Source organism: Nycticebus coucang, chromosome 18 (assembly GCF_027406575.1).
Source record: "Nycticebus coucang isolate mNycCou1 chromosome 18, mNycCou1.pri, whole genome shotgun sequence".
Lineage (NCBI taxonomy): Eukaryota > Metazoa > Chordata > Mammalia > Primates > Lorisidae > Nycticebus > Nycticebus coucang.
The window spans coordinates 60,167,017-60,186,889 of record NC_069797.1 but is presented as its reverse complement, the minus strand read 5'-3'; the positions used below and the strand labels follow the sequence as shown (position 1 = coordinate 60,186,889).

General features: G+C 54.2%; 2 protein-coding genes across 6 annotated transcripts in view; both read right to left on the bottom strand.

Annotated features, from left to right (window-relative positions):
* The window catches only part of ADAM11 (ADAM metallopeptidase domain 11), a 31,047-nt gene extending 12,847 nt beyond the window's left edge, over positions 1–18,200 (bottom strand). Inside the window, exons 1-5 of one of the 5 annotated variants that reach the window (XM_053570304.1) lie at positions 17,102–17,226; positions 12,367–12,440; positions 8,390–8,496; positions 7,319–8,150; positions 6,676–6,851 (exon numbers count right to left, since the gene is read on the bottom strand). In XM_053570304.1, coding sequence (XP_053426279.1) covers positions 6,676–6,851; positions 7,319–7,385 — 243 coding nt within the window. In that variant the 5' untranslated portion in view covers positions 7,386–8,150; positions 8,390–8,496; positions 12,367–12,440; positions 17,102–17,226. Of the gene's footprint in view, positions 1–6,675; positions 6,852–7,318; positions 8,667–12,366; positions 12,441–17,101; positions 17,227–18,072 lie in introns of those variants that run through there. The other 4 variants (XM_053570303.1, XM_053570306.1, XM_053570305.1 and 1 more) reach the window with 4 other exon arrangements.
* Positions 14,883–19,873, bottom strand: part of DBF4B (DBF4 zinc finger B) — a 56,607-nt gene continuing 51,616 nt past the window's right edge. Inside the window, 5 exon segments of the mRNA XM_053570311.1 lie at positions 14,883–17,040; positions 17,042–17,261; positions 17,263–17,292; positions 18,073–18,197; positions 18,398–18,503. Of these exon segments, the coding sequence (XP_053426286.1) occupies positions 15,793–17,040; positions 17,042–17,261; positions 17,263–17,292; positions 18,073–18,197; positions 18,398–18,503 (1,729 nt within the window). The 3' untranslated portion in view covers positions 14,883–15,792.

Sequence of the window (19,873 nt, the reverse complement as noted above, 5' to 3'; positions counted from 1 at the left end):
TTCTGGGCCTGGAGGATTCCAGGAGTCTGCTCTGGCACCAACAGACTCTCCTGACTTGGGAATTCAGTGAGTAACCCTCAGGCCTCTTCTCCAAAACCTGGGGAAAACTCAGACTGCTGGAAGAGCACTGTCAGATGCCCTAGGATGCACATTGCAACCCAGCAAGCCCTTAGTAACCTGGTCCCCAGAAGACACAGGCCTCAGGCCTGATAAGACCCTGGGGGGCAGTGCAAAGGCAGCTGCAGGTTTGGGGGGCTTAGAGGAGGCAGAGAGGGGGATGGCCATGGAGCCCTCCAAAAGGTAGTGAGGGAAGGAGAGAGAAGCCACACACTGAGGTACATTGCTTGTCCTGGCCTGAAGGGGAGACACAGCCCTGTCCCTTCTGAGGGAGAAGGGGTCAGACAAAGTTATCTTGGTCCCCAGGACCTCTGCATCCTAGGTACCTGTGGAGGGGCTCCTGCTGGCACAGAGTGCCCAGACCCCCAGCCAAGCTTTAGGCCAATGTTCTGTCAAAGCCGAGCTGCTCTCTTTGCCTGGCCCTGCCCTGCCCTCACCCTATTATCCCTCTGTCCCTCTGTCCTGCCAGTCCTCCAGCCGACCCTGTGCCTGGCACTGGCCTCTTGCTTCCCTGCTCCAGGGCTCCCACATGCTCCAGCTCATTTAATCTCAACCTGGCCGGGCCGTCTGCTCCTCATTTTACAAATGCCATGCTGAAGCTCAGAGAGAGACACCTGGAAGCGACTGGCCCGGGGTCATGGCTGGACACTGGAGAGGAATGGGGCTGAGTCTCACCCTCAGGCTGGAGTTTGTGTTGCCATGGCAGCTATGGCCTCCTGGCGGGGTGACCACCCCTCTAAGGAGGCTCCTCTATCACTAGCTTGGCCAGCCTCCCAGGCACCTGGTTCAGGAAGACCATGCCTCACCCTCTCTGAACCCCATTCAAGCCTGACCAGACACAGGGTGCAAAGAGGAGGCAAAGATTCTGCTGAAGTCTCAGAATCACAAATGCAGATGCCAAGCCTCTGCCCTGCACCTACAGAGTCACAGTCTTGGGAAGAGGAGACTAAAGATCTTTAGGATTCCCAAGTGCCCCATAAAATTCAAGCATGTGGAACATTATTCCCCAGAACCTCTAGGCCCCACTCCTCAAATACTACCCCTGAATCTCTGTTCCTGGACCTCCATCAACCCTTGTCTATGAAGGCTGCACTTGCCAATCCATACAGACCTTTCACCCACCTCTACCTCTGGGCCTTTTAATTGCGCAGGTCTTGACATATATCTTTGATCACTGATTCATCTTTTCATGTAGGTGACCTCTAGTCTCTTGGGACAAGGGCTATGCCTGACTTTTTCTTTGCCCTTGCCATGTTGAATGGGAAAGGCATCACAAGGCCTGAGTAACTCTTTCAGCCTCAGTTTCTCCATTGGTAAAATGGCGTTGTCATAAGGATTAGATAAAAGCCCCCTTTTTTTGAGATAGTGTCTTGCTCACTAGAATGCAGTGGCATCACCATAGCTCACAGCCACCTCAAACTCCTGGGCTTAAGCCATCCTCCTGCCTCAGCCTCACAAGTAGCTGGGGCTACAGGAGCCTACCACCATGTCAGCCTAATTTTTCTATTTTTAGTAGAGACAGGGTCTTGCTCTTGCTCAGGCTGGTCTCTAACTCCTGACCTCAAGCAATCATCCCACCTCAGCCTCCCAGAGTACTAAGATTACAGGTGTGAGCCACTGTGCCAGGCCTCAAAGCCATTTTTAGTGTGTTATTATGAGTGTCAGTAATGATAATAATAAATGAAGAAGTAAATATTCTGGCCAAACTGGGCTTTGAGCAACTGGATAAAAGACCCTCCTGGCTGGGCGCCATGGCTCACACCTATAATCCTAGCATTCTGGGAGGCCAAGGTGGGTGGATTGCCTGAGCTCAGGAGTTCAAGACCAGCCTGAACAAGAATGAGACCCCATCTCTAAAACTAGCTGGATGTTATGGTGGGCGCCTGTAGTCCCAGCTAGATGGGAGGCTGAGGGCAAAAGGATCACTAGAGCCAAAGATTTTGAGGTTGTTGTAAGCTATGACACCAGGGCACTCTACTGAGGGCAACAAGTGAGACTGTCTCAGAAAAAGAAAAAAAAAATCCCTTTGAATCACCTACTATGACAGAGACATGCCAGAAAGGTGGCTTTATGTTCCGGATCTGGGTGGACTAGGGCAGTTTACCTGTGAGATGTCTCACCGGAGGACATCTTTCTGAAATCCCTCGCTTACCATCACCTCATGGGAAGCTGCAGACAGGGAAGGGCCCCACCTAGGAGTATGACCTGGCTAGGAGAAATCCCCCATGCTTGCTGACTCCCCCATGTCCCCCAGAAATGCACAGGTGCTTCACCTATAAACAGGGCAGCGGGATTCCCAATGGGAACAGTTGGACCAATTTCTGATGATGGGATTTGACCTAAATTTCTGAGGACAGAGTCACCTCTTATAGGGTCATCAGTCCCTCTGGGGACAGACTCTAGACAGGTGGTTCCTCTAGGCAGCCAGGAGGGTGTCAGTTGAGACCACACCCACAGGTCCATCTAGCTGAGGAAGATGGGAGACACTGTTCTCCCATGTTGTTCTTCCCCTGAACCCCGCCCTGAGTCTGACAGGTAACTCCCAAATGTCCTGGCTCCTGCTTCTGGCACAGAGCCTTCATGAAGCACCAGGTGCCTCGGGGATGTCGGGGATGTTGAACATCGGCTCCGGCCAGGTCCCAGGCTGGACACCTGACACACATCATCTCCTCGAGTACTTCGAAGCAGCCTGAAAGTGGAGACTATTATTATCCTCACTTTATGAATGAGGAAGGTGGGCTTCAGAAGGCTGCAATGGCCTGCTCAGGTCACACAGTCGGAAGCAGGGCAACAGGACCTATGCTAAGGCTATCCCACCCCAAAGCCACAGAGTGCAGCCTCTCAGACTGAAGTTTAACCTGAGTGAATTCCCCCTCATCCCAGGGCTCAGTGTGTGTCCCCCGCATCCCCGGGAGCTGGCTGGGCCCAGCATAAACCGTAGCCCTGGCTTCCAGCCAACAGCCCCTCCCAGGAACCCCTCTTTCCTGCAATCTCAGGACAAAGCTGTGACTTTGACCTCTTAGACCACAGCATGACCTTGGCTTTAGTGTGGTACAGGGCCCCAGGCATAGCCCCTGTTACCCCACTGTTCCCTGCCCTTCTTGCAAGGGCTGTGAGCTGACCCTTACTCACCTGTCCCCTACCCTCCTGCAACAAGAAAACAAGGCTGCAGCGCATGCCCTTGGGGGTTCTGGGGTAATGTTTCCAGTAAATGCTGGTCTGGGCAGCTCTATAAGAGCTGAGCTCCCCTCCCCCAGCTGGCTCAGATGAGTGTCTGTCTCTGGGGCCTGGGACCCTCTTACCCCAAACCCTGCTCACTTCCCCACATCCTGCCCTCTCCTTGGTTCCCAAGGAGTCTGGGGCCAGCACAGCCAACACAGCAGCTTGGTGTGAGTTAGTAAAAGATGCCCTCTCAGAACATATGCAGCCGCGTTAGCCCGTGGGTTTCATTTAGCTCATTCACCCCTGGCCCAGGTGCCCTAGTACAGTGAACAACCGGCCCAGCTGCACACTGTGGCCGTTTGTCCTCCTGCCTCGCTCCCCTCAGCTGTAGGCTCCCTATGACCATAGGTTTCTGCACTTCTAGAAGCTTCTATACTTCTCTTGCCCTCAAGCTGGAGCTACTTCCAAACTGGACAGATGTGAGGTGCTGAGAGCAGTGGCAAAGAGAAGGCAAAGGGTCCCCTATGTTCCTTTTCACTGGACCCTTGGTCAAGAAGCAAGGAGTGCACTGGTTAGGGGTCCTGCTCTGGGTACCAATCTGGCCTCTGCCACTGAAGTGCTGTGTCACCAGGGTAGTTACTTCACTTCACCTCTCTGTGCCTGTTTCCCCACCTATGAAATGGAAGCCCCACTCTGGGAGGTGTGATGAAGGTTAAATAAATTCATATGTGTAAAGGCAGACATGTGGCTGGCTTATCCAGCACCTAGTAAATTGGACTTTTCTTCCACAACCAGCCCCCACCAAGCCAGAGGAGCTCAGCACACAAAGCCCTTTTCCAGGTGGCAGGTGGGGTGGAGATAGGTTATCACCATCCTGACTCTAGGGATCAGAAAGGTAAAGTGACCAGCCCAAAGCCAGAGCAGGTCAGCACCCGAGGCCCCAACACCCCAGCCCTGCCAAGTGCATGTGACCTTGCACTTGCCACACAGCCCAAGAGTTGCTGCTGATTCAGCTGCTTGACCTGAAGTTCCAAACCTGCAATAACTTTGAGACAAGACCCAAGCAGTGCCCAGCAAGGGTACTTCTGCTAGGACACAGACTCAAGGCTGAGCTGGCTCCACCACCAGCCCCAAGCTTCTAAGACCAGAAGTGCTTGAACTTAGGGAAGAAACACTGAGCAGGAGGTTGAGGGTTCAGTGTCTCCTTTCGTAAGGGGGATGCAATCTGGGTGTGTCTTTTTGTTTCCTTTGGCCTCAGTTGGGGGCGGAGGGTGCTCCCTGGACCCAAATCCAGGAGCACTGGAGGTAGAACAGTGTAGTAGGAAGTGCTCTGGTCTTAGAGAAAACTACTCCCAGCTCCATTGCTTAAGATCCGATTGATTTTAGGAAAGTTATTTAACTTCTGTGAGTCTTAGTTTGCTCATCTGCAAAATGGGGCAGAGAAAAGCTACAGGCCTTACAGAGTTGTGAGAATTAAGTGACATAAATGCACATGAAGCTTAGCAGAGTGACTGGCCCAGAGAAGTCCATACCCTTGGCAGCCCTCTCCTTCACCCCCGAGGCAGATCAGTTTCATTTCAGGGGAAATTGAGGCACAAATAAGGCAGGGCTCTGAGAAAGTGCCTTGGGGAGGCTGCCATGAGGTTCCTGGGAAGTCTCAGCCTCCTGGTAGAGGTGGCCACTGCCCCACAGATCTGCAGAACTCTCCACTCCCAACCCACACCCTCAGACACCACCTTAGGTGTATTTGGACTCAGTCACTCACATGCACACCACATACACACATGCACCACCCACTTACCCAGGAGAACAACATCCAAAGTGACCCCCAACACATCCAGTCCAATCATACCCATCCTGATCTCCCCAGAGTCCAGCACCCTCCACTCTCTCTCTTCTTCTGGGCTGAAGAAGCGACCAGCCTGGCTGGAACACCCCATATTTCGTACCTCCCGGGCCCCCATGCTTTCCCTCATCTCTGACTCCTGACCCTGATGTGGCATCATTCCATCCCCCAGTCTGCACGTCCCCTAAAGCACAAGCCAGAGGCCCAGCAGACAGACAGGTCATAAACTCCTGCCCAGGGCAGCCACGGGGTACAGTTTGCAGGTGGGGAGTAACATCAGGGAAGAAAGCAGACTAAGCACCTGGGGTACCCCATCCCTGGCCCCTGGGACCATCCCCCTACCCACCCAATCCTTTCCAGGGAGCCTGGGCAGACGCTGAAGCCAGCCTCCTCACCCGCCACTGCCCACCAACCCAGGACCATCAGCCCTCCACACCCCCTCCCGCTTGCTTGGCCCTGCCCTGAGTGATGGTCCATCTATTATGCATGCTGCCTTCCTGCTCCTTTCCATTTCACGAGTATTCCCCACCCCTGCACTACCCCACATCCCCCTCCACCACCCCCCCTTAAGGGCTTTTAACCAAGTACATTAGGCAGGGCCAGATGCCAGTCTGACAGATGTCCATAATGGCAGCCTCCGGTTCCCTCCTTCCTCCCTCTGCCCAGCCCAATCCACCTCCCACCACTCTCAGCTGCCAAAACTTCCCAGACCTCAGTTGTACCCCTCCTCTGAGTCTCTCCTCTACACCTCCCATTTCTGCTAAGCCTTCGCCATGCAGCCCTCCGCTGCCCTGTTGCCCTGGCTAACTTTCAGATTCAAGCTCCTGGAGAGCCCAGGCATGCTGAATGACTATTCCATCTGGGTGATTATTATTCACATGATATTAATTAATTATTAATTGCAATTAATCTCCTTCATTCCCAACCTTCCTATGGGAGGCAAGAGGGACCTGGCAGCTGAAAGGGACAGTGGGCAGGTAGAACTGGCACTTGTGGGTGAGCTTGGGGCCTCAAACCGTTTTTCAAGGCCCCACCTTCGTCTAGGACAAGAAGGAGAACAAGCCTGTTTGTGCCCTGTGGGAAACTGAGGCAGGAGCAAGCACTAAGCTGTTCCAGCAAAGCCTGCCTAGGGTAGCTACAGTGAGAAGTTGGGAACCGTGGTCCCAGACTGGGCTCTCAGCTGATTCTCCCTTCCCTGACTACCCTGCCCAAGTCCCATTTTGAGCAGAAACATTAGTTTTGGCTAGAGGGAAGTGGGCACTGGTGGAAGGCTAACCCAAAGCTGGGCACAGACCTGGGCATTATAGGGTCCCTGAACCCTGAGAACAGGGGATCCCATGATGATGGGAGGGGGCCCAAAGCTGGGCAGGTCCAGTGTTCCCCCATAGCGGGCATCAGCACCCACCTGACAGCCCATTGTACAGAAGGGAAAGCTGCTTCACATGGATGCCAGCTGCTGAGGGGGTGTCCAAACCTTGCCTACCCGGGGTTCTCCCTTGGGCTCTGAGATCTGCTTCAACCCCGTGGCCTCACCACTCAGTCCCACTCACCGGACCCCCTGGTGGCTCCTGGCGGACCCTGGTGTCCAGCTGCTGCTTCCGGACCTCTCCCCCAGAGCTCTCCCTTATCAGACGGCTGGGTTCTGTGACCTCGGGGGCTTCTGGACCCCCCACCTGGGGTGAGCCCCTCCATTGCAGAGCTCCAGCAGGACCCCGGGCCCCAAGACCTGGAGAGACAAGGCCATAGCTGCAGGCAGATGCCCACCATGAGGCAGGAGACTTGGGAGAAGGGTGGGCACGCCTAGTCCCCCACTCTGGTGTGGCCCCGGAGCCCTGGGGCGATCTGGGTGGGAAGATCTGGCTGCCCTGAAGAGGGAACCACCTCACGGGGAGGGGGCCAGAGCTTCACTCCTGCCCGACAGTCACGACTGCCCCCCCCCAAACCCGCAGAGACCTGCAGAGTCCGCCGGCAGGCGACAGGGGGATGGACGCGGTGGGTGGCCGGCTAGAAGGGGACAGGTGGGTGGACGCTCCTTCCCTCCTCCCCCGCACCCCCACCCTCCCGCGCTCTGGACCGGCTGTCACCCGGAACACTGCAGGAAAATGTGGCTGCAGCAGAAACCGCCGCAAAACCCGGGGAGGGGCAGGGTGGGGGCGCCAGGGGCAGGGGCCGGGCCGGGCGGGGGTCACTCACCGGGCGGGGGCAGCAGCGGCAGTAGCAGCGGCAGAGCCGCGAACGCCCAACGCCTCAGCAGCCTCATGGCTCGCTCATATCCTCCCGGTCCGGGGGCTGCGGCTATGAGCGGCGCGGCGGAGGGCGGGAGCGGAGACGGGGGCGGGGAGGCGCCGGCTGCGGAGCCGGGGCGGGGGCGCTGGGCCGGCAGGGGTCGCGGACGGGTGGGGGCCGCGGGCACCAAGCAGGGGCTCAGAGCGCTCCGGCCGCGGCCATCCCGGCGGGGCGGCGGGGCCGGGTTAAGAGCAGCGCGGCGAGCACGTGAGCCCAGGGCCCGCCCCCCGCCCCCCCTCGCGCCCCCCGCGGGCCACCCCCCCGAGCCCCGCGGGGCTGGGGCTGCGGCGACAAGAGGACAAAAGAGGCGCCGCCCGAGCCCCCACTGCCCGGCACCCCCTCGGGTACCCCCTCTGCAGGTGTAGGGAAAAGGCGCTACACTTCCCCATCTCGCGGCCCCTGAGGACCCATAGATTTTTTGGGGGGCGGGTAGGATTTAGAGGGACCCCGGGCTCTGCCCCGCTGACTGCGGACCTGGAGAGGGGGTGTGGCCGCTAAGCGCTGACCCAAGAGGGGCTTGCCCCAGCCCCAGGCCGGAGCGCCGATGACCCAAGGCTGTGCGAGCTAGGAGGAGGGGGGGCAGAGGATCTTTTGCCCAACGCTCTTGCTCCTCGCCTCCAGGACTTCTTGCCCATTAGCAGCAGAGCTTGTCACTGCGGAGTTCTCCCACACCCGCACCCAGACCCTTTCCCACCTGCAAGGGTCCAGGCCTCCAGGGGGGCTGCAGGGATTGTTGTCACTGCAACCCACAGATGGGTTAGACACTACCTCTGCTCTCCCTAGTCCCTCGCTCAGGGCACCCTAATCCTTACCCCAAATTAAATATTAACCAGGTCATTTACACGCTGTTAGAACGCCCCATTTCTGCCACCTCCTTGCTAGTCCAAATCTTTGAGGAGCAAAAGACACCTCTGGAGCCCCCTTTCCAATCTCCCCTCTCTGGTCAGACTAGGATATCCTGTCTGTAAAATATTCCACCTCCCAGGATGTGCCCTCAGCCAAGTTCCTGGGCTCCTGGGCAAGATGGGTCCCAATGCCAAGGCTGGAATCCCTGACTTCTGCTAGGGATGCCAAGAGCCAGATACCTGAGATGGGGTTGGGTATGGGAGGATGTGGGTAGACAGGCTGCTGATGAGGCCTCACCATGACTTTTGTACCCACACTGGGGGACCACAGATCACTGAAAAACAGGACTGGAGGCAGGGAACCCCTTCCTTGGTCCTCTGCTTCTCCAGGGCCTCTGCTGGGGATAAGGGAGCAGCCTCTGGCTGTGACAGCAATTCCCCCCCCACCCCCCACCCCACTCTATTTTAGGCTCAGGAAGAGGTGAGAAGGCGATTTCCCAGGAGGCACTGACATCAATGCTGGGAATGAGGTGACTCCCCCACCCCCAACCACCTGCCACTCCAGACCCAGATGCTCAGCAAGCCTGAGCCAATTCCCTTCTCACTCTGGAGACATCTTGAAAACCTCCAAGATGTAGGATGAGGAGGCTTCTGGGGAATGAGGGCCCACTGTGTGGTGTTCCCTGGAAACAATTACCCCAGAGGGAGAATTATGTTTCACATTTTATAGATGAGGAAACTGAGGCTCTAAGAGGCCTTGTGAAATGTCCCAAAGTCCACACAGCTAATCAGTGAGAGGCACGTCCCACACTTCAGGGCCCTACTCCTCTCTGGCCACCTCAGCCTATTTCTGCCTTCTATCTGGGATCAGAGGGGACTAGTACATCTGGCCCCTCACCTCCTCAGACTCCAGGGTGACTCCATCTTGCCCACCTGCTGGAACCATGTTCCTGATCCACATGAGTAAGCCCTGATCAAGTGTGCCTCCCAAAAGGCCCGGTGGGGGTTGTCATTTCACAGTGGAGGGCCCTGAAGCTGCACTCTGGGTCCCCTCCATGAGTCCAAGACTATAGAGTGAGCCCAATCTGTGGTCTAGGCCTCTTTAGCTGAGGCACATTCTAACCACATCTGTGGCCCTGGTACATTGGACTCTCTGTTGGGGAGACCTGACTGGTCTCCAGAGTGAGTGTTCCCTGGGCCAGTTCCAGTGGGTGCTCAGTTGTATTGCTTCTTGGCCTCCATAGCCACTTATCTTCCCTAGTTCCAAGCAGACTTGGCTAAACACCTCACCTCTCCCTTGACTATGTCCCACTCAGTAGCCCCTGAGGTCCCATCTACCTGCATCTTGTGCTATCTCAGCTGTGCTACCCAAACAGTATGCTTGTTTCATTTTCCCTCACCCACTTTCCCTCCTGAAGTCATGGGTTATCTCTTTCCTCAAAGTGGTGGCCCCTCAGAAGACAGGGACTTCACAAGAATAGGGACCATCTCATTCATCAGCCCTGTCCCCTGATAGCAAGGGCTGTAGACTGGGGCAGGCCTGCATCTCCCCTTCAAACAGAAGATTCTCTAGGGGGTTCCCAACCTCAACTCCATGGCTATGGTTGGCCCCTTTGGTCTCTCTGTCCACCCCTGGAGACTGGTGGCCCCAGTTTCTGCTTTTTTTTTGAGACAGAGTCTCACTATGTTGCCCTCAGTAGAGTGCCGTGGCATGGCAGCGCACAGCAACCTTAAACTTTTGGGCTCAAGCAATTCTTTTGCCTCACCCTCCCAAGTAGCTGGGACTATAGGCGCCAGCCACAATGCCCAGCTATTTTTTTGTTGTAGTTGTCATTGTTGTTTGGCAGGCCCGGGACAGGTTCAAACCCACCAGCTCCAGTGTATGTGGCTGGAACCCTAGCTGGGAACAACAGGTGTCAAGCCAGTTTCTGCTGTCTTGATGTCACCTTTGCTGAGAGAGCTGTGTGAGCCTGCTTAGGGGTTGGGCCCTGGCCTCCACCTACAGCTCTCCCTCAGGGACCCACCACTTGGAGGCCTGGGAAGCCTCATAACCGGCTGAGGCCTCTTTCCTACTCAGCTCTTCCTGCCCTTCAGCCAATTCTTCCCTCAAATTTTCCTGCACAAGGGCCAAGCTGGGCTGAGGCAGGGCCAAGGCATTGTCTCGGCAACCTCAGGTAAGGGCGGCCCCCAGTCCTGGAGCGGCAGAATGAGCAGTGATTCCTGCCAGTGGAGGCCACCCAGGCCCTGTGCCCAGCCTGAGGCACAGACCATGCCAGTCAGGAGGGCACCATGAGGGAGTGGAGAAAAAGCTCCAGACTGGGGTCCCAATCCTGGCTTCCTTCCTTATTAGTTGGGTGACCTTAAGCAAGTCCCCCAGCCTCTCTGAGCCTTGGTTTCCTCATGTGTGAAAGCCCCCCTCACAGGGCTGCTGAGGGGTGAATGAGTGGCTGAGCTCCCATGCCCTGCGTGGTGTCTGTGCACAGACGGGGCTTGGTTGACCTGGATTTGCACAGTGAAAGGTGCTGAGGAGACAGCTAGCTTCTGCCCTTGTCCAGGACACAAGTCTCTTTTATGGCTTAGGGGCCTCAGGGCCCCTCTATGCCCAAAGCAGAGAGGGAGAGAGACTGTGCCTGATGACATAATGCTGAGGGGTGGGGAGTGGGGGAAATGCTACAGCATTTGGACAGGAAACTCATCCTGCTTCCTCTCAGAGGCTCTTGTCATCTGCATATCCCCAAGGGAAACCTCATGCTCCTTCCAGTGGGTGGCCCCCTCCTTTAATTTCTGTAGCTCACAGACCTAGACTGGGGTGGAATTGGAGGAACCTGGGGTGCCAACAGCCCAGGCTTAGAACACAAATTTAGTCACTCCCACAAGAACCCAATTACTCCTTCCCTCCCACACTAGGGATCCTCCTGGATCTCTGAAGAATCAGCACTTAGCAAGGGGGGCCTGGGGATGGAGTGTCCCAGTATCCCTTAGCAGTTCCATCCACAAATTTACACTGGAGATGAGGATGCAGGTCACACAGGGACATCACAAGACAGAACCGTGTAAATAATCTTTGTTTAAGTGTCTAGGAGGGAGACCTAACAGATGTGTGTGAGTTTGGGGTAATATAAGTTTGTTGAGACAGTGTGCCAGGCTCTGTGCCAAGTACTTCACAAACATACCAAATTTTTGTGACTTTTTTTTTTTAAGAGACGGAGTCTCACTTTGTTACCCTCAGTAGAGTTCGTGGCATCACAGCTCACAGCAACCTTCAGCTCTTTGGCTTAGGCAATTCTCTTGCCTCAGCCTCCCGAGTAGCTGGGACTACAGGCGCCCGTCATGACGCCCAGCTATTTTTTTGTTGCAGTTTGGCTGGGGCTGGGTTTAAACCCGCCACCCTCGGTATATGGGGCTGGCGCTCTACTCACTGAGCCACAGGTGCTGCCTTTTTTTTTTTTTTTTTGCAGTTTTTGGCCGGGGCTGGGTTTGAACCCACCACCTCCAGCTTATTAGGCCTGCGCCCTACTCCTTTGAGCCACAGGTGCCGCCCCTTTTTTGACTTCTTAATATAACAGCAACTATTATGTCCACTTTTTTAGATGAAGAAAACTGAATTTCAGTTTGGCAAAGGTCAGAATTAAGTGACAGGTCCTGGATCTGAACTTAGACCTGTGTGGCTATAAAACTCATGCCCTGAAAAATTACACTCAAGAGTGCTTGGAGAATATGAAACTTGTGCCTTGAATGTGGCATTCTTGCTGTCACTGAGGGACTTTCCAGGATAGGAACAAAACTGGGAGGTGGAACTGCCCCTGGCAGGTTAGTCTGGTTTGCTGGGGTACTTGGTGGAGGGAGGTGGCACCTGAACGTGTGAAGGGGAGGATCCTCATGGGGTCAGGGACTAGGACTCTAACTGGTGGGATTTGGCTCTGGGAGCAGTGAGAGAGGTAGGAGTTAAGAGAATGCTGGGGGAAGCACTATGACAAAGCGGGAGCCAGAGTCTCAGAAGGAAGAGGTGTTCTCAGGATGCTGTGTGTGGTGGTGGCTCGGTGGGGAAGGGCATGGAATTAATCGCAGGTCACGGTATTTTATTAACAGAACGGCCTTTGAGGGCAGTACCTGTGGCTCAAAGGAGTAGGGCGCCAGCCCCATATACCGGAGGTGGAGGGTTCAAACCTGGTCCTGGCCAGAAACTGCAGAAAAAAAAAAAAAAAAAGAATAGCCTTTGAAATCTTTTTTTTTTTTTTTTGAGACAGAGTCTCATTTTGTCACTCTCGGTAGAGTGCTGTGACGTCACAGCTCTTGGGCTTAGGCGATTCTCTTGCCTCAGCCTCCTGAGTAGCTGGGACTACAGACTCCTGCCACAACGCCCAGCCACTTTTTAGAGATGGGGTCTTGCTCTTGCTCAGGCTGCCTTTGGAATCATCTTATTTAAGCTGCTCACTTAAAGCTGAGAGAACTGGGCGGCACCTGTGGCTTGGTGAGTAGGGCGCTGGCCCCATATACCAAGGGTGGCGGGTTTGAACCCGGCTCTGGCCAAACTGCAACAAAAAATAGCTGGGCATTGTGGCAAGTGCCTGTAGTCCCAGCTACTTGGGAGGCTTAGGCAAGAGAATCGCCTAAGCCCAAGAGCTGGAGGTTGCTGTGAGCTGTGATGCCACAGCACTCTATTGAGAGTGACAAAGTAAGACTCCATCTCTTAAAATAGTAATAATAAAGATGAGGGAACTGAGGCCCAGAGTAGTAAGGGGGCTTACCCAAAGTCAAATGTGACCTTTGCTGATGTTGAAGGGGGATGGTAGCTAGATCCTGCCTTTCACCCAGCAGAATCCAAACCCTACTTCCGTGAGATTAGAATTCAGAAGGGGCTGTGCACAGTGGCTCATGCCTGTAATCCTAGCACTTTAGGAGGCAGAGGCAGGAAGATCCCTTGAGCTCAGAAGTTTGAAACCAGGCTGAGCAAGGGCAAAACCCCATCTCTACTAAAAATAGAAAAATTAGCCAGGTGTTGTGGGTACTTTTAGTGCCAGCAACTAGGGAGGCTGAGGTTAGGAGGATCACTTGAACCCAGGAGTCTGAGGTTGCTGTCAGCTAGGCTGACACCAGAGTACTCTGGCCTGGGCGAGTGACTCTATCTCCAAAAAAAGAAGAAAAAGAAAGAAGGGGCTCGGTGCTTGTAGCACAATGGTTACTGCGCCAGCCACATACACCAAGGGAGCCAGGTTCGAACCCAGCCCCGGACAGCTAAGCGACAAAGACAACTGCAACAAAAAATAGCTGAGTTTTGTGGCGGGTGCCTGTAGTCCCAGCTACCTGGGAGGCTGAGGCAAGAGAATCGCTTAAGCCAAGAGTTTGAGGTTGCTGTGAGTTGTGACAGCACTCCACCAAGGGGGACATAGTGAGACTCTGTCTCAAAAAAAAAAAAAAAAAGAAAAAGAAAAAGAAAGAAAGGAATTGGAGCTCATATTCAGGTCAGATCTGCAGAGAAGTGAAAGATCCAGTGAGAAGAGCAAAGGTCCCAGGACCTCGTTTGGGGAAAGCAGGTAGGCCTGGGAGCTGATTCAAGGTGGACATGTAAGGTTGTGCTTAGTGAATGGAAGGGAGTGAGCCAGGGATGCTAAGGAAGTGAGAGGGGAGGCAGGAGAAGCAGGCCAACATGTGGTGCTAGGCCTGAGGGAGCCAGGTTCCAAGAAGGGAGGAAAGGAGGAAAGGAACTTGATTTTGGAGATCAGCAGGCTGTCTGATGGCCCTGGAATAGACAATCCAGTGGAATGCTCAGGCAGAGCCACTGCAGAAGTTTGGAAGGTGAAGACACACAGGCAGCAGGTAGAGACTACAGGAAGTGGCCAGAGGACAGAAGGAAGAGCCTTTTCCAAGCTGGGGCACCAAGCTTTTGGGCAGAGAGGAGAGGTGGTGAGTCTGAGAAGGAAAGTGACAAGGTGACTGGCTGGGCCGGAGAACACAGGGGCAGCGTGACTTGCAGAGGAGGAAAACAAAGAGTAAGATGATGTTGAAGAGGAACAGACAGTGGGATGAAGCAGTGCTTTGAGTCTGGGTCAAGGTCAGAGGGGGTTTGAATAGTCCTCGTGTCAAGGAGCCACCAAGAGGTCTAGTTCAGTGGTTCTCAACCTTCCTAATGCTGTAGGCCTTTAATATAGTTCCTGTGGGTCGCAACCCACAGGTCGAGAACCACTGGTCTAGTTCATGTCAAGAGCCACCTGTCTGTCCTGGGTAAGCACTCTGGTGTTCTGGGTTCCCCTCTACCTGGAATCCACAGCCTGGAAGTTACAACAGAGAAATGGCTGAGGAGTGTTGTAGCCTTAGAGTTAAGCCTGGCAGATCAAGGTCACAATTGCTGAGATGGGAGGAGGTAGCCATGGCAGCTGACGCAAGGTCGGAGGAATGGGTCCTGGGCAATTGGTGACAAGGGCATCAGAACCTGATCCCACAGGCTTTGTATGAGCAGCAGATGAAGGTATTAGAGAAGTCTGAGAAAGGGGGTGAAGGGAAACTTTTCCTCACCCAGAGGGATGGTATCACAGGGAAGGCAATGGGAACGAGGCATCCCCACATGTCATAAAAGGAAAGAATGTACCCAGGAGGGCCCATAGGAAGGTGAGAGCCCTTAGCACGAATGCCTGCTGGGCAGAGGAGTTTTCTTGGGTGTGGTGACCCTCTGCAGTTGACCATTCAATAGGCAGCAGAGCTGAATGAGTGACCAGACAAGACTGGGAAGGGGAAGCTAGGCAGGGACAGATGTCACCCCCTTCCCCTCAGGTAAGGCCAGCAGGAGGCTAGTGGCATTCACATATCCCTTCCTCCTATGCAGTTATTCTGTCTTTAACTGCTGGGCCCTTGTGCCTGCTTTGGGTCACTGGAGGGCAGCTCAAGGGCCAACACAATGTACCCCAGCCTCATCTCTGGTATTTGTTATTAACACATTTATTTACATTTCTTGAACAAGATTAATTGTAAAACCTAACAGAAATGGGATAAAAAGGCCAAACATGACTGACTTCTTAGGAGACATGTACACACAGTCCCTCTATTTCCAAACTAACAACTTGGGTCCTCACCCACAACTAGGACCCCCTTCCTTCCTCTGAAAGGAGATGCAGGACAGCACCAGGCTTCCAGTAGCTTCGACATTTAAAGAGACAAACACAGAGGCAGAGAAGGGTGAGAAGAACCACAGAACAAATTGTAATAAAAAAAAAAAAAGTGGCCAAAGAATCGATAGCAAACCCATTTCTGTCTTTAGATTAATGGCTTCGCTGCAAGAAATGGGGGGAGGTCCTTGGGGAAGAAAAGAAGGAAGGAGAGAGGGGAGAGGGTGATGTGGAAGTTGGCAGGTGAGGTACTGGCCCTGGAATAGCAAACTCCGGTGGGCAGCTCAAGCTGAGGAAGCAGAAAAGAGCCAAGAGGGGTCCCTAGAGGAGTCTCTGGCCACATCCTGGGCTCAGGTGGAAGGTCAGAGCTGGGCCCCAACTAAGTGCATGGGGGAGGGAGCTCTGTAAGTGCTGCAGCCGGAGCCCCTCCTCTGCTTCATATGTTCCTGAGGATCTGCACGCAGGAGCGTGGGGGGCTGGGGGAAGGGATACAAATACAGGCATTTGGGAAAGCAGGAGACCACATGCTTGTGGGGAAGGAGGCTGGGGGTGGGGAGTACCAGCAACTAGCCCTCCGCTCTACAGAGGCAAGTGCCTGCCTGAGGCTAGGAAGCTGGGCCAGGACTCCTGGTGCTCTAGCTGCTCGAGGCAGAGGCAAACCTCTGCCTTCTGGTGTGGGCAGCTGGCCATAGCTGGACAGGCCCTTTGTAGACTGCTGCCTGGGTGGGAACATGGCTAGAGGTAGTGGGAAGACAGGGGAGCCCCCAGACCAGACTTTCCTGGCCCTGCCCACAGACCTGTTGGCAGGAGAACTGGCTCCAAGTACTCCACAGAGCTTAGCATGACAGCTGCTCACTTGGACCTCACAGGCCTGGCCCAGGCCTCCTTCTGGTTTGTTTGGGGGAAGCCCTGAGGCTCTACTCCTCCTTGAGTCCTGGTCTGCCCTGGCCACATGTGCACATTGAGCAGGGTATGACTTGTTTTTCTGGCCCTTCAGTCTGGAGCTGTCCAGCCCCATGAAGAGCTGAGTACCTTGGGGACTCACAGGAACAGCTCTCTGCCAGTACAGAGCTGGGGCTGGGACTGGGGCTGAGACAGGGAGGCAGGGCACTTGGAGAGGTTGGGGGACCCAGAGCCACTGGGAGCAGCAGGCTCCCCTTACTGGCTGGCAGAGGGCAGGAGAGGCAGACATGCCCACTGGGAGTTGTACACTAGCAGCTGAGTGCAAGTGGGCTGATGGCTGGCCTCGGGCTGTGGGGTGGGGCAGCTGTAGAGCCAGCCAGCCTGCTAAGATATAGGGCCAGGGGGACTGTGTGGCCCAGAACTCTGCTGGTCTGTCTGTGGGCTGCCAGGGGAAAGAGTCTGGGAGGGAGAGGCCAGTTGGTAGGTGGCACAAAGGTAGGAAGGAAGCCAGGGGCCTGGACTCATGGCTTGGAAGGGAAAGAGACAGAAGATGCCCATCACTGGTTGTCCTGATGGTGCAGGCACTGGGGGCTCTTGGGACAAAAAATGAGGCCTGTGGCCAGGAGGCCCCTGGTCTCTTCTCAGCATTGCCACTGGGGAACTCAACCTTTCGCTTGTGGCCAACAAGTGCCATGTCTGGGCCAGAAGAGAAGTCTGTAAAACTGGAGCTGGTTGAGAGGTGCTGGCAAACAGGGCTCCCACGCCCTGGTATCCTTGGGGGGGTCTATGAACACAGTAACTGATCCTCCCAGCTCCTGGCAGCTTGCTGCTTATCTGGGCACCTCGCCAGTAGCTGCAGGTTCAGCTGGTGTCTTCATGCTGCCCACTGTCCCATCCTGCTCTGGGGTGCCTGGAGCCTGGCAGTTATCTTCTTTCTTCATCCTGGGAGATGCTGCCTTGGGATGGGAGGGCTGGCTGGGGGGCACAGTCTCAGGACAAAGAGTCATAATCAAAAGCTGGGGAATCTGACCACCTGTTGGGATAGAAACACCTAGTGGGCTGCAGGGCTCAACTCTAGAGCAGGCAGCAAGCTTGACCCCTCCTGGGTTGGGGCTAAGGGCAGAGAGAGAGCTGCCCATTCTGGGACCCTGTGAAAGGTCTCCTCATGGGTCTGACCCTATGGGAGCAGCCTGACTTGTGGTCAGGACTGGCCAGGGGAACCGGTTAGAGGCTGTTTCACTTAAAGACTTCACAGAGAAGGATGTGCCCTTTGGCAACTAGAGAAAGCAGCACAAAGCCTGGTGCTCCAAGATGAGTCTAGAGGTGAGGATGTGGGGAGAGATATGAAGCTGCAGCACTAGGCAGGAGAGGCTCTGCCCCTGCTGGGCACCAGGGCAAGTTGGGCTCAGAGGGCCCTTGAATTTCTACCCAACTGCACACAATCCTTCCTTCTGACTTGTAGACAGGGAGAAAGACCTTGATATTCACTCATCAGGGAGGGACCCAGGAAGGACTCCTAGCTGGTCAGAACCGCTGGCACCTACTACATCAATATTCGAATGGTGAAGGGAGTCACCCTCTAGCTGGGTCCAGTCCTGATCAGCTGAAACCACAAATGGAGGTTTTTTTTTTTTGGGGGGGGGTACTATTCCCAAGACAAATAGGACAGAGGATGGTGGGGGAAACAGGTGAGAAAAGAGGAAATAGTTACAGCCTGGTCCCAACAGGTGCCAACCTGAGGGTTCCTTCCCACCTAAAGAGGGCAACAGGAGGAGAGTGAGAACGCAATCTTGCCTACTAGTGTGGTGCTCACCTGGGGAGGCTGGACTGGAAGGGGATGTCTGCAAGGCTGTGGCTGAGCTGGGCGATGATCCGGTCAACTTCTGCATATGGATGGGCTTTGAGGGCAAAACCCTGGTGCTGGGTGCTCTGAAGATGCTAGCTGGGTGTGAGAGGAGGTACAAGGCATTAGATAGGGCAGGGGTGGGAGACAAGCAGACCTCCCAGCCTGTCTCCTAGTGTTGGAGGACGTGGCAGTAACAGGGTGGAGATGAGGCAGGAAAGGCTCATCTGTGGTGGTGCAGGCTCTCTCAGAACACTCTGGGGAGTAGCTGCTTATTGGGGAAGGTTCTCATCACATGGAGCTCCTCAAAGGCCTCTTGGCAACACTCGCAGTACCCCTTCTTCCTCCTGGGCCTGGTGCGGGTAGCTGATTGCAGGCTTGGCTCTTGGTCCTTAGGTTCTCTGGGGGAGGGCACAGGGTAAAGGAAAGTGGTCACTGCTGGGGCCCTCAGAGGAGGTGTTGCTGCTCAGGGACTGGAACCCAGGCAGGGAGGGGACAGACCAGGAGGGCTAAGGAGCAGGGCAGGCACAGGCAGGGCTGCTCTATCCTGTACCTCCCAACTAAGGGCAGCAGGAGAGACAAAAAGGAAACTGAGCCTTCCCTGAGGACAGCTTGTCCTGCCTTTGTCCTTTCCACACCCATATATCTTAAACCACAGGTAAGGACAGAGTCTTGGAAAATTAGCTGAGTGTGGTGGTGTGTGACTGTTTTCCTAGCTACTCAGAAGGCTAAGGTGGAGAGGATCACTTCAGCTCAGGAGTTTGAGGTTATAGTGAGCTATGATTGTGCCACTGCACTTTAACCTGGGTAACAGAGTGAGTGAGACTCTGTCTCAACAATAACAACAAAATTCAAACACATGCAAACATGCTCAACCTCATTTATAATAAGAAAAAAGTGAAAATTATAATTATATTGAGATACAGTTTTTAATTTATCAGATTAGCAGAGGTGAAGTCTGACAGTCACCATATTAGGCAGGGGGATAGAGAAACACGCTCTCTCTGTGGGTGAGAGTGTAAATTGGTATCCCCTCCATGAAAAGCAATTTGGTTGCATTTATCAAATTATAAATGAAGGCTAGGCACGGTAGCTCACACCTATAATCCCAGAACTTTGGGAGAATTGGAGGGGCCAGCAATTGAAGGTGACACAGATCCTGTTTCTAAACAAAATAATACAAAAAAATTATAAAGGTAACCTTTCTTTGACCCAGAATACCCTGCAGACTGGAAGGGAATAAGGATGCTCTTTAGTAATGATAGCAAGTTGAGATAAGAAAAAGCAAGATCCAGCACAATGAATACTATATTCTTCTTCTTCTTTTTTATTGAGACAGAATCTTATTTTGTCACCCTCGTTAGAGTGCCGTGACATCACAGCTCATAGCAACCTCTAACTCTCAGGTAATATCTCCGTCACCAGAGGTGGGTATATGATTTGTGGGCTTCACTACAATGAGACAGGAAAGGCTGAGGAGGGTTACCAATCCTGATAAAGTGAACTCTCTCTGCCACATCTTTTACATCAGCAGTTCTCAACCTGTGGGTTATGACCCACAGGAACTGTATTAAAGGCTCACAGCATTAGGAAGGTTGAGAACCACTGTTTTACATTCTCAAACAAAATTCTTATAAGCCTTCCTAGGTTAAATTAATACTTATGCTCTTCCTGCCTACTTATCAAATGCATTGGGCAGTGCCTGTGAGTAGGGTGCTGGCCCCATATACCGAGGGTGGCGGGTTGGAACCCAGCCCTGGCCAAACTGCAA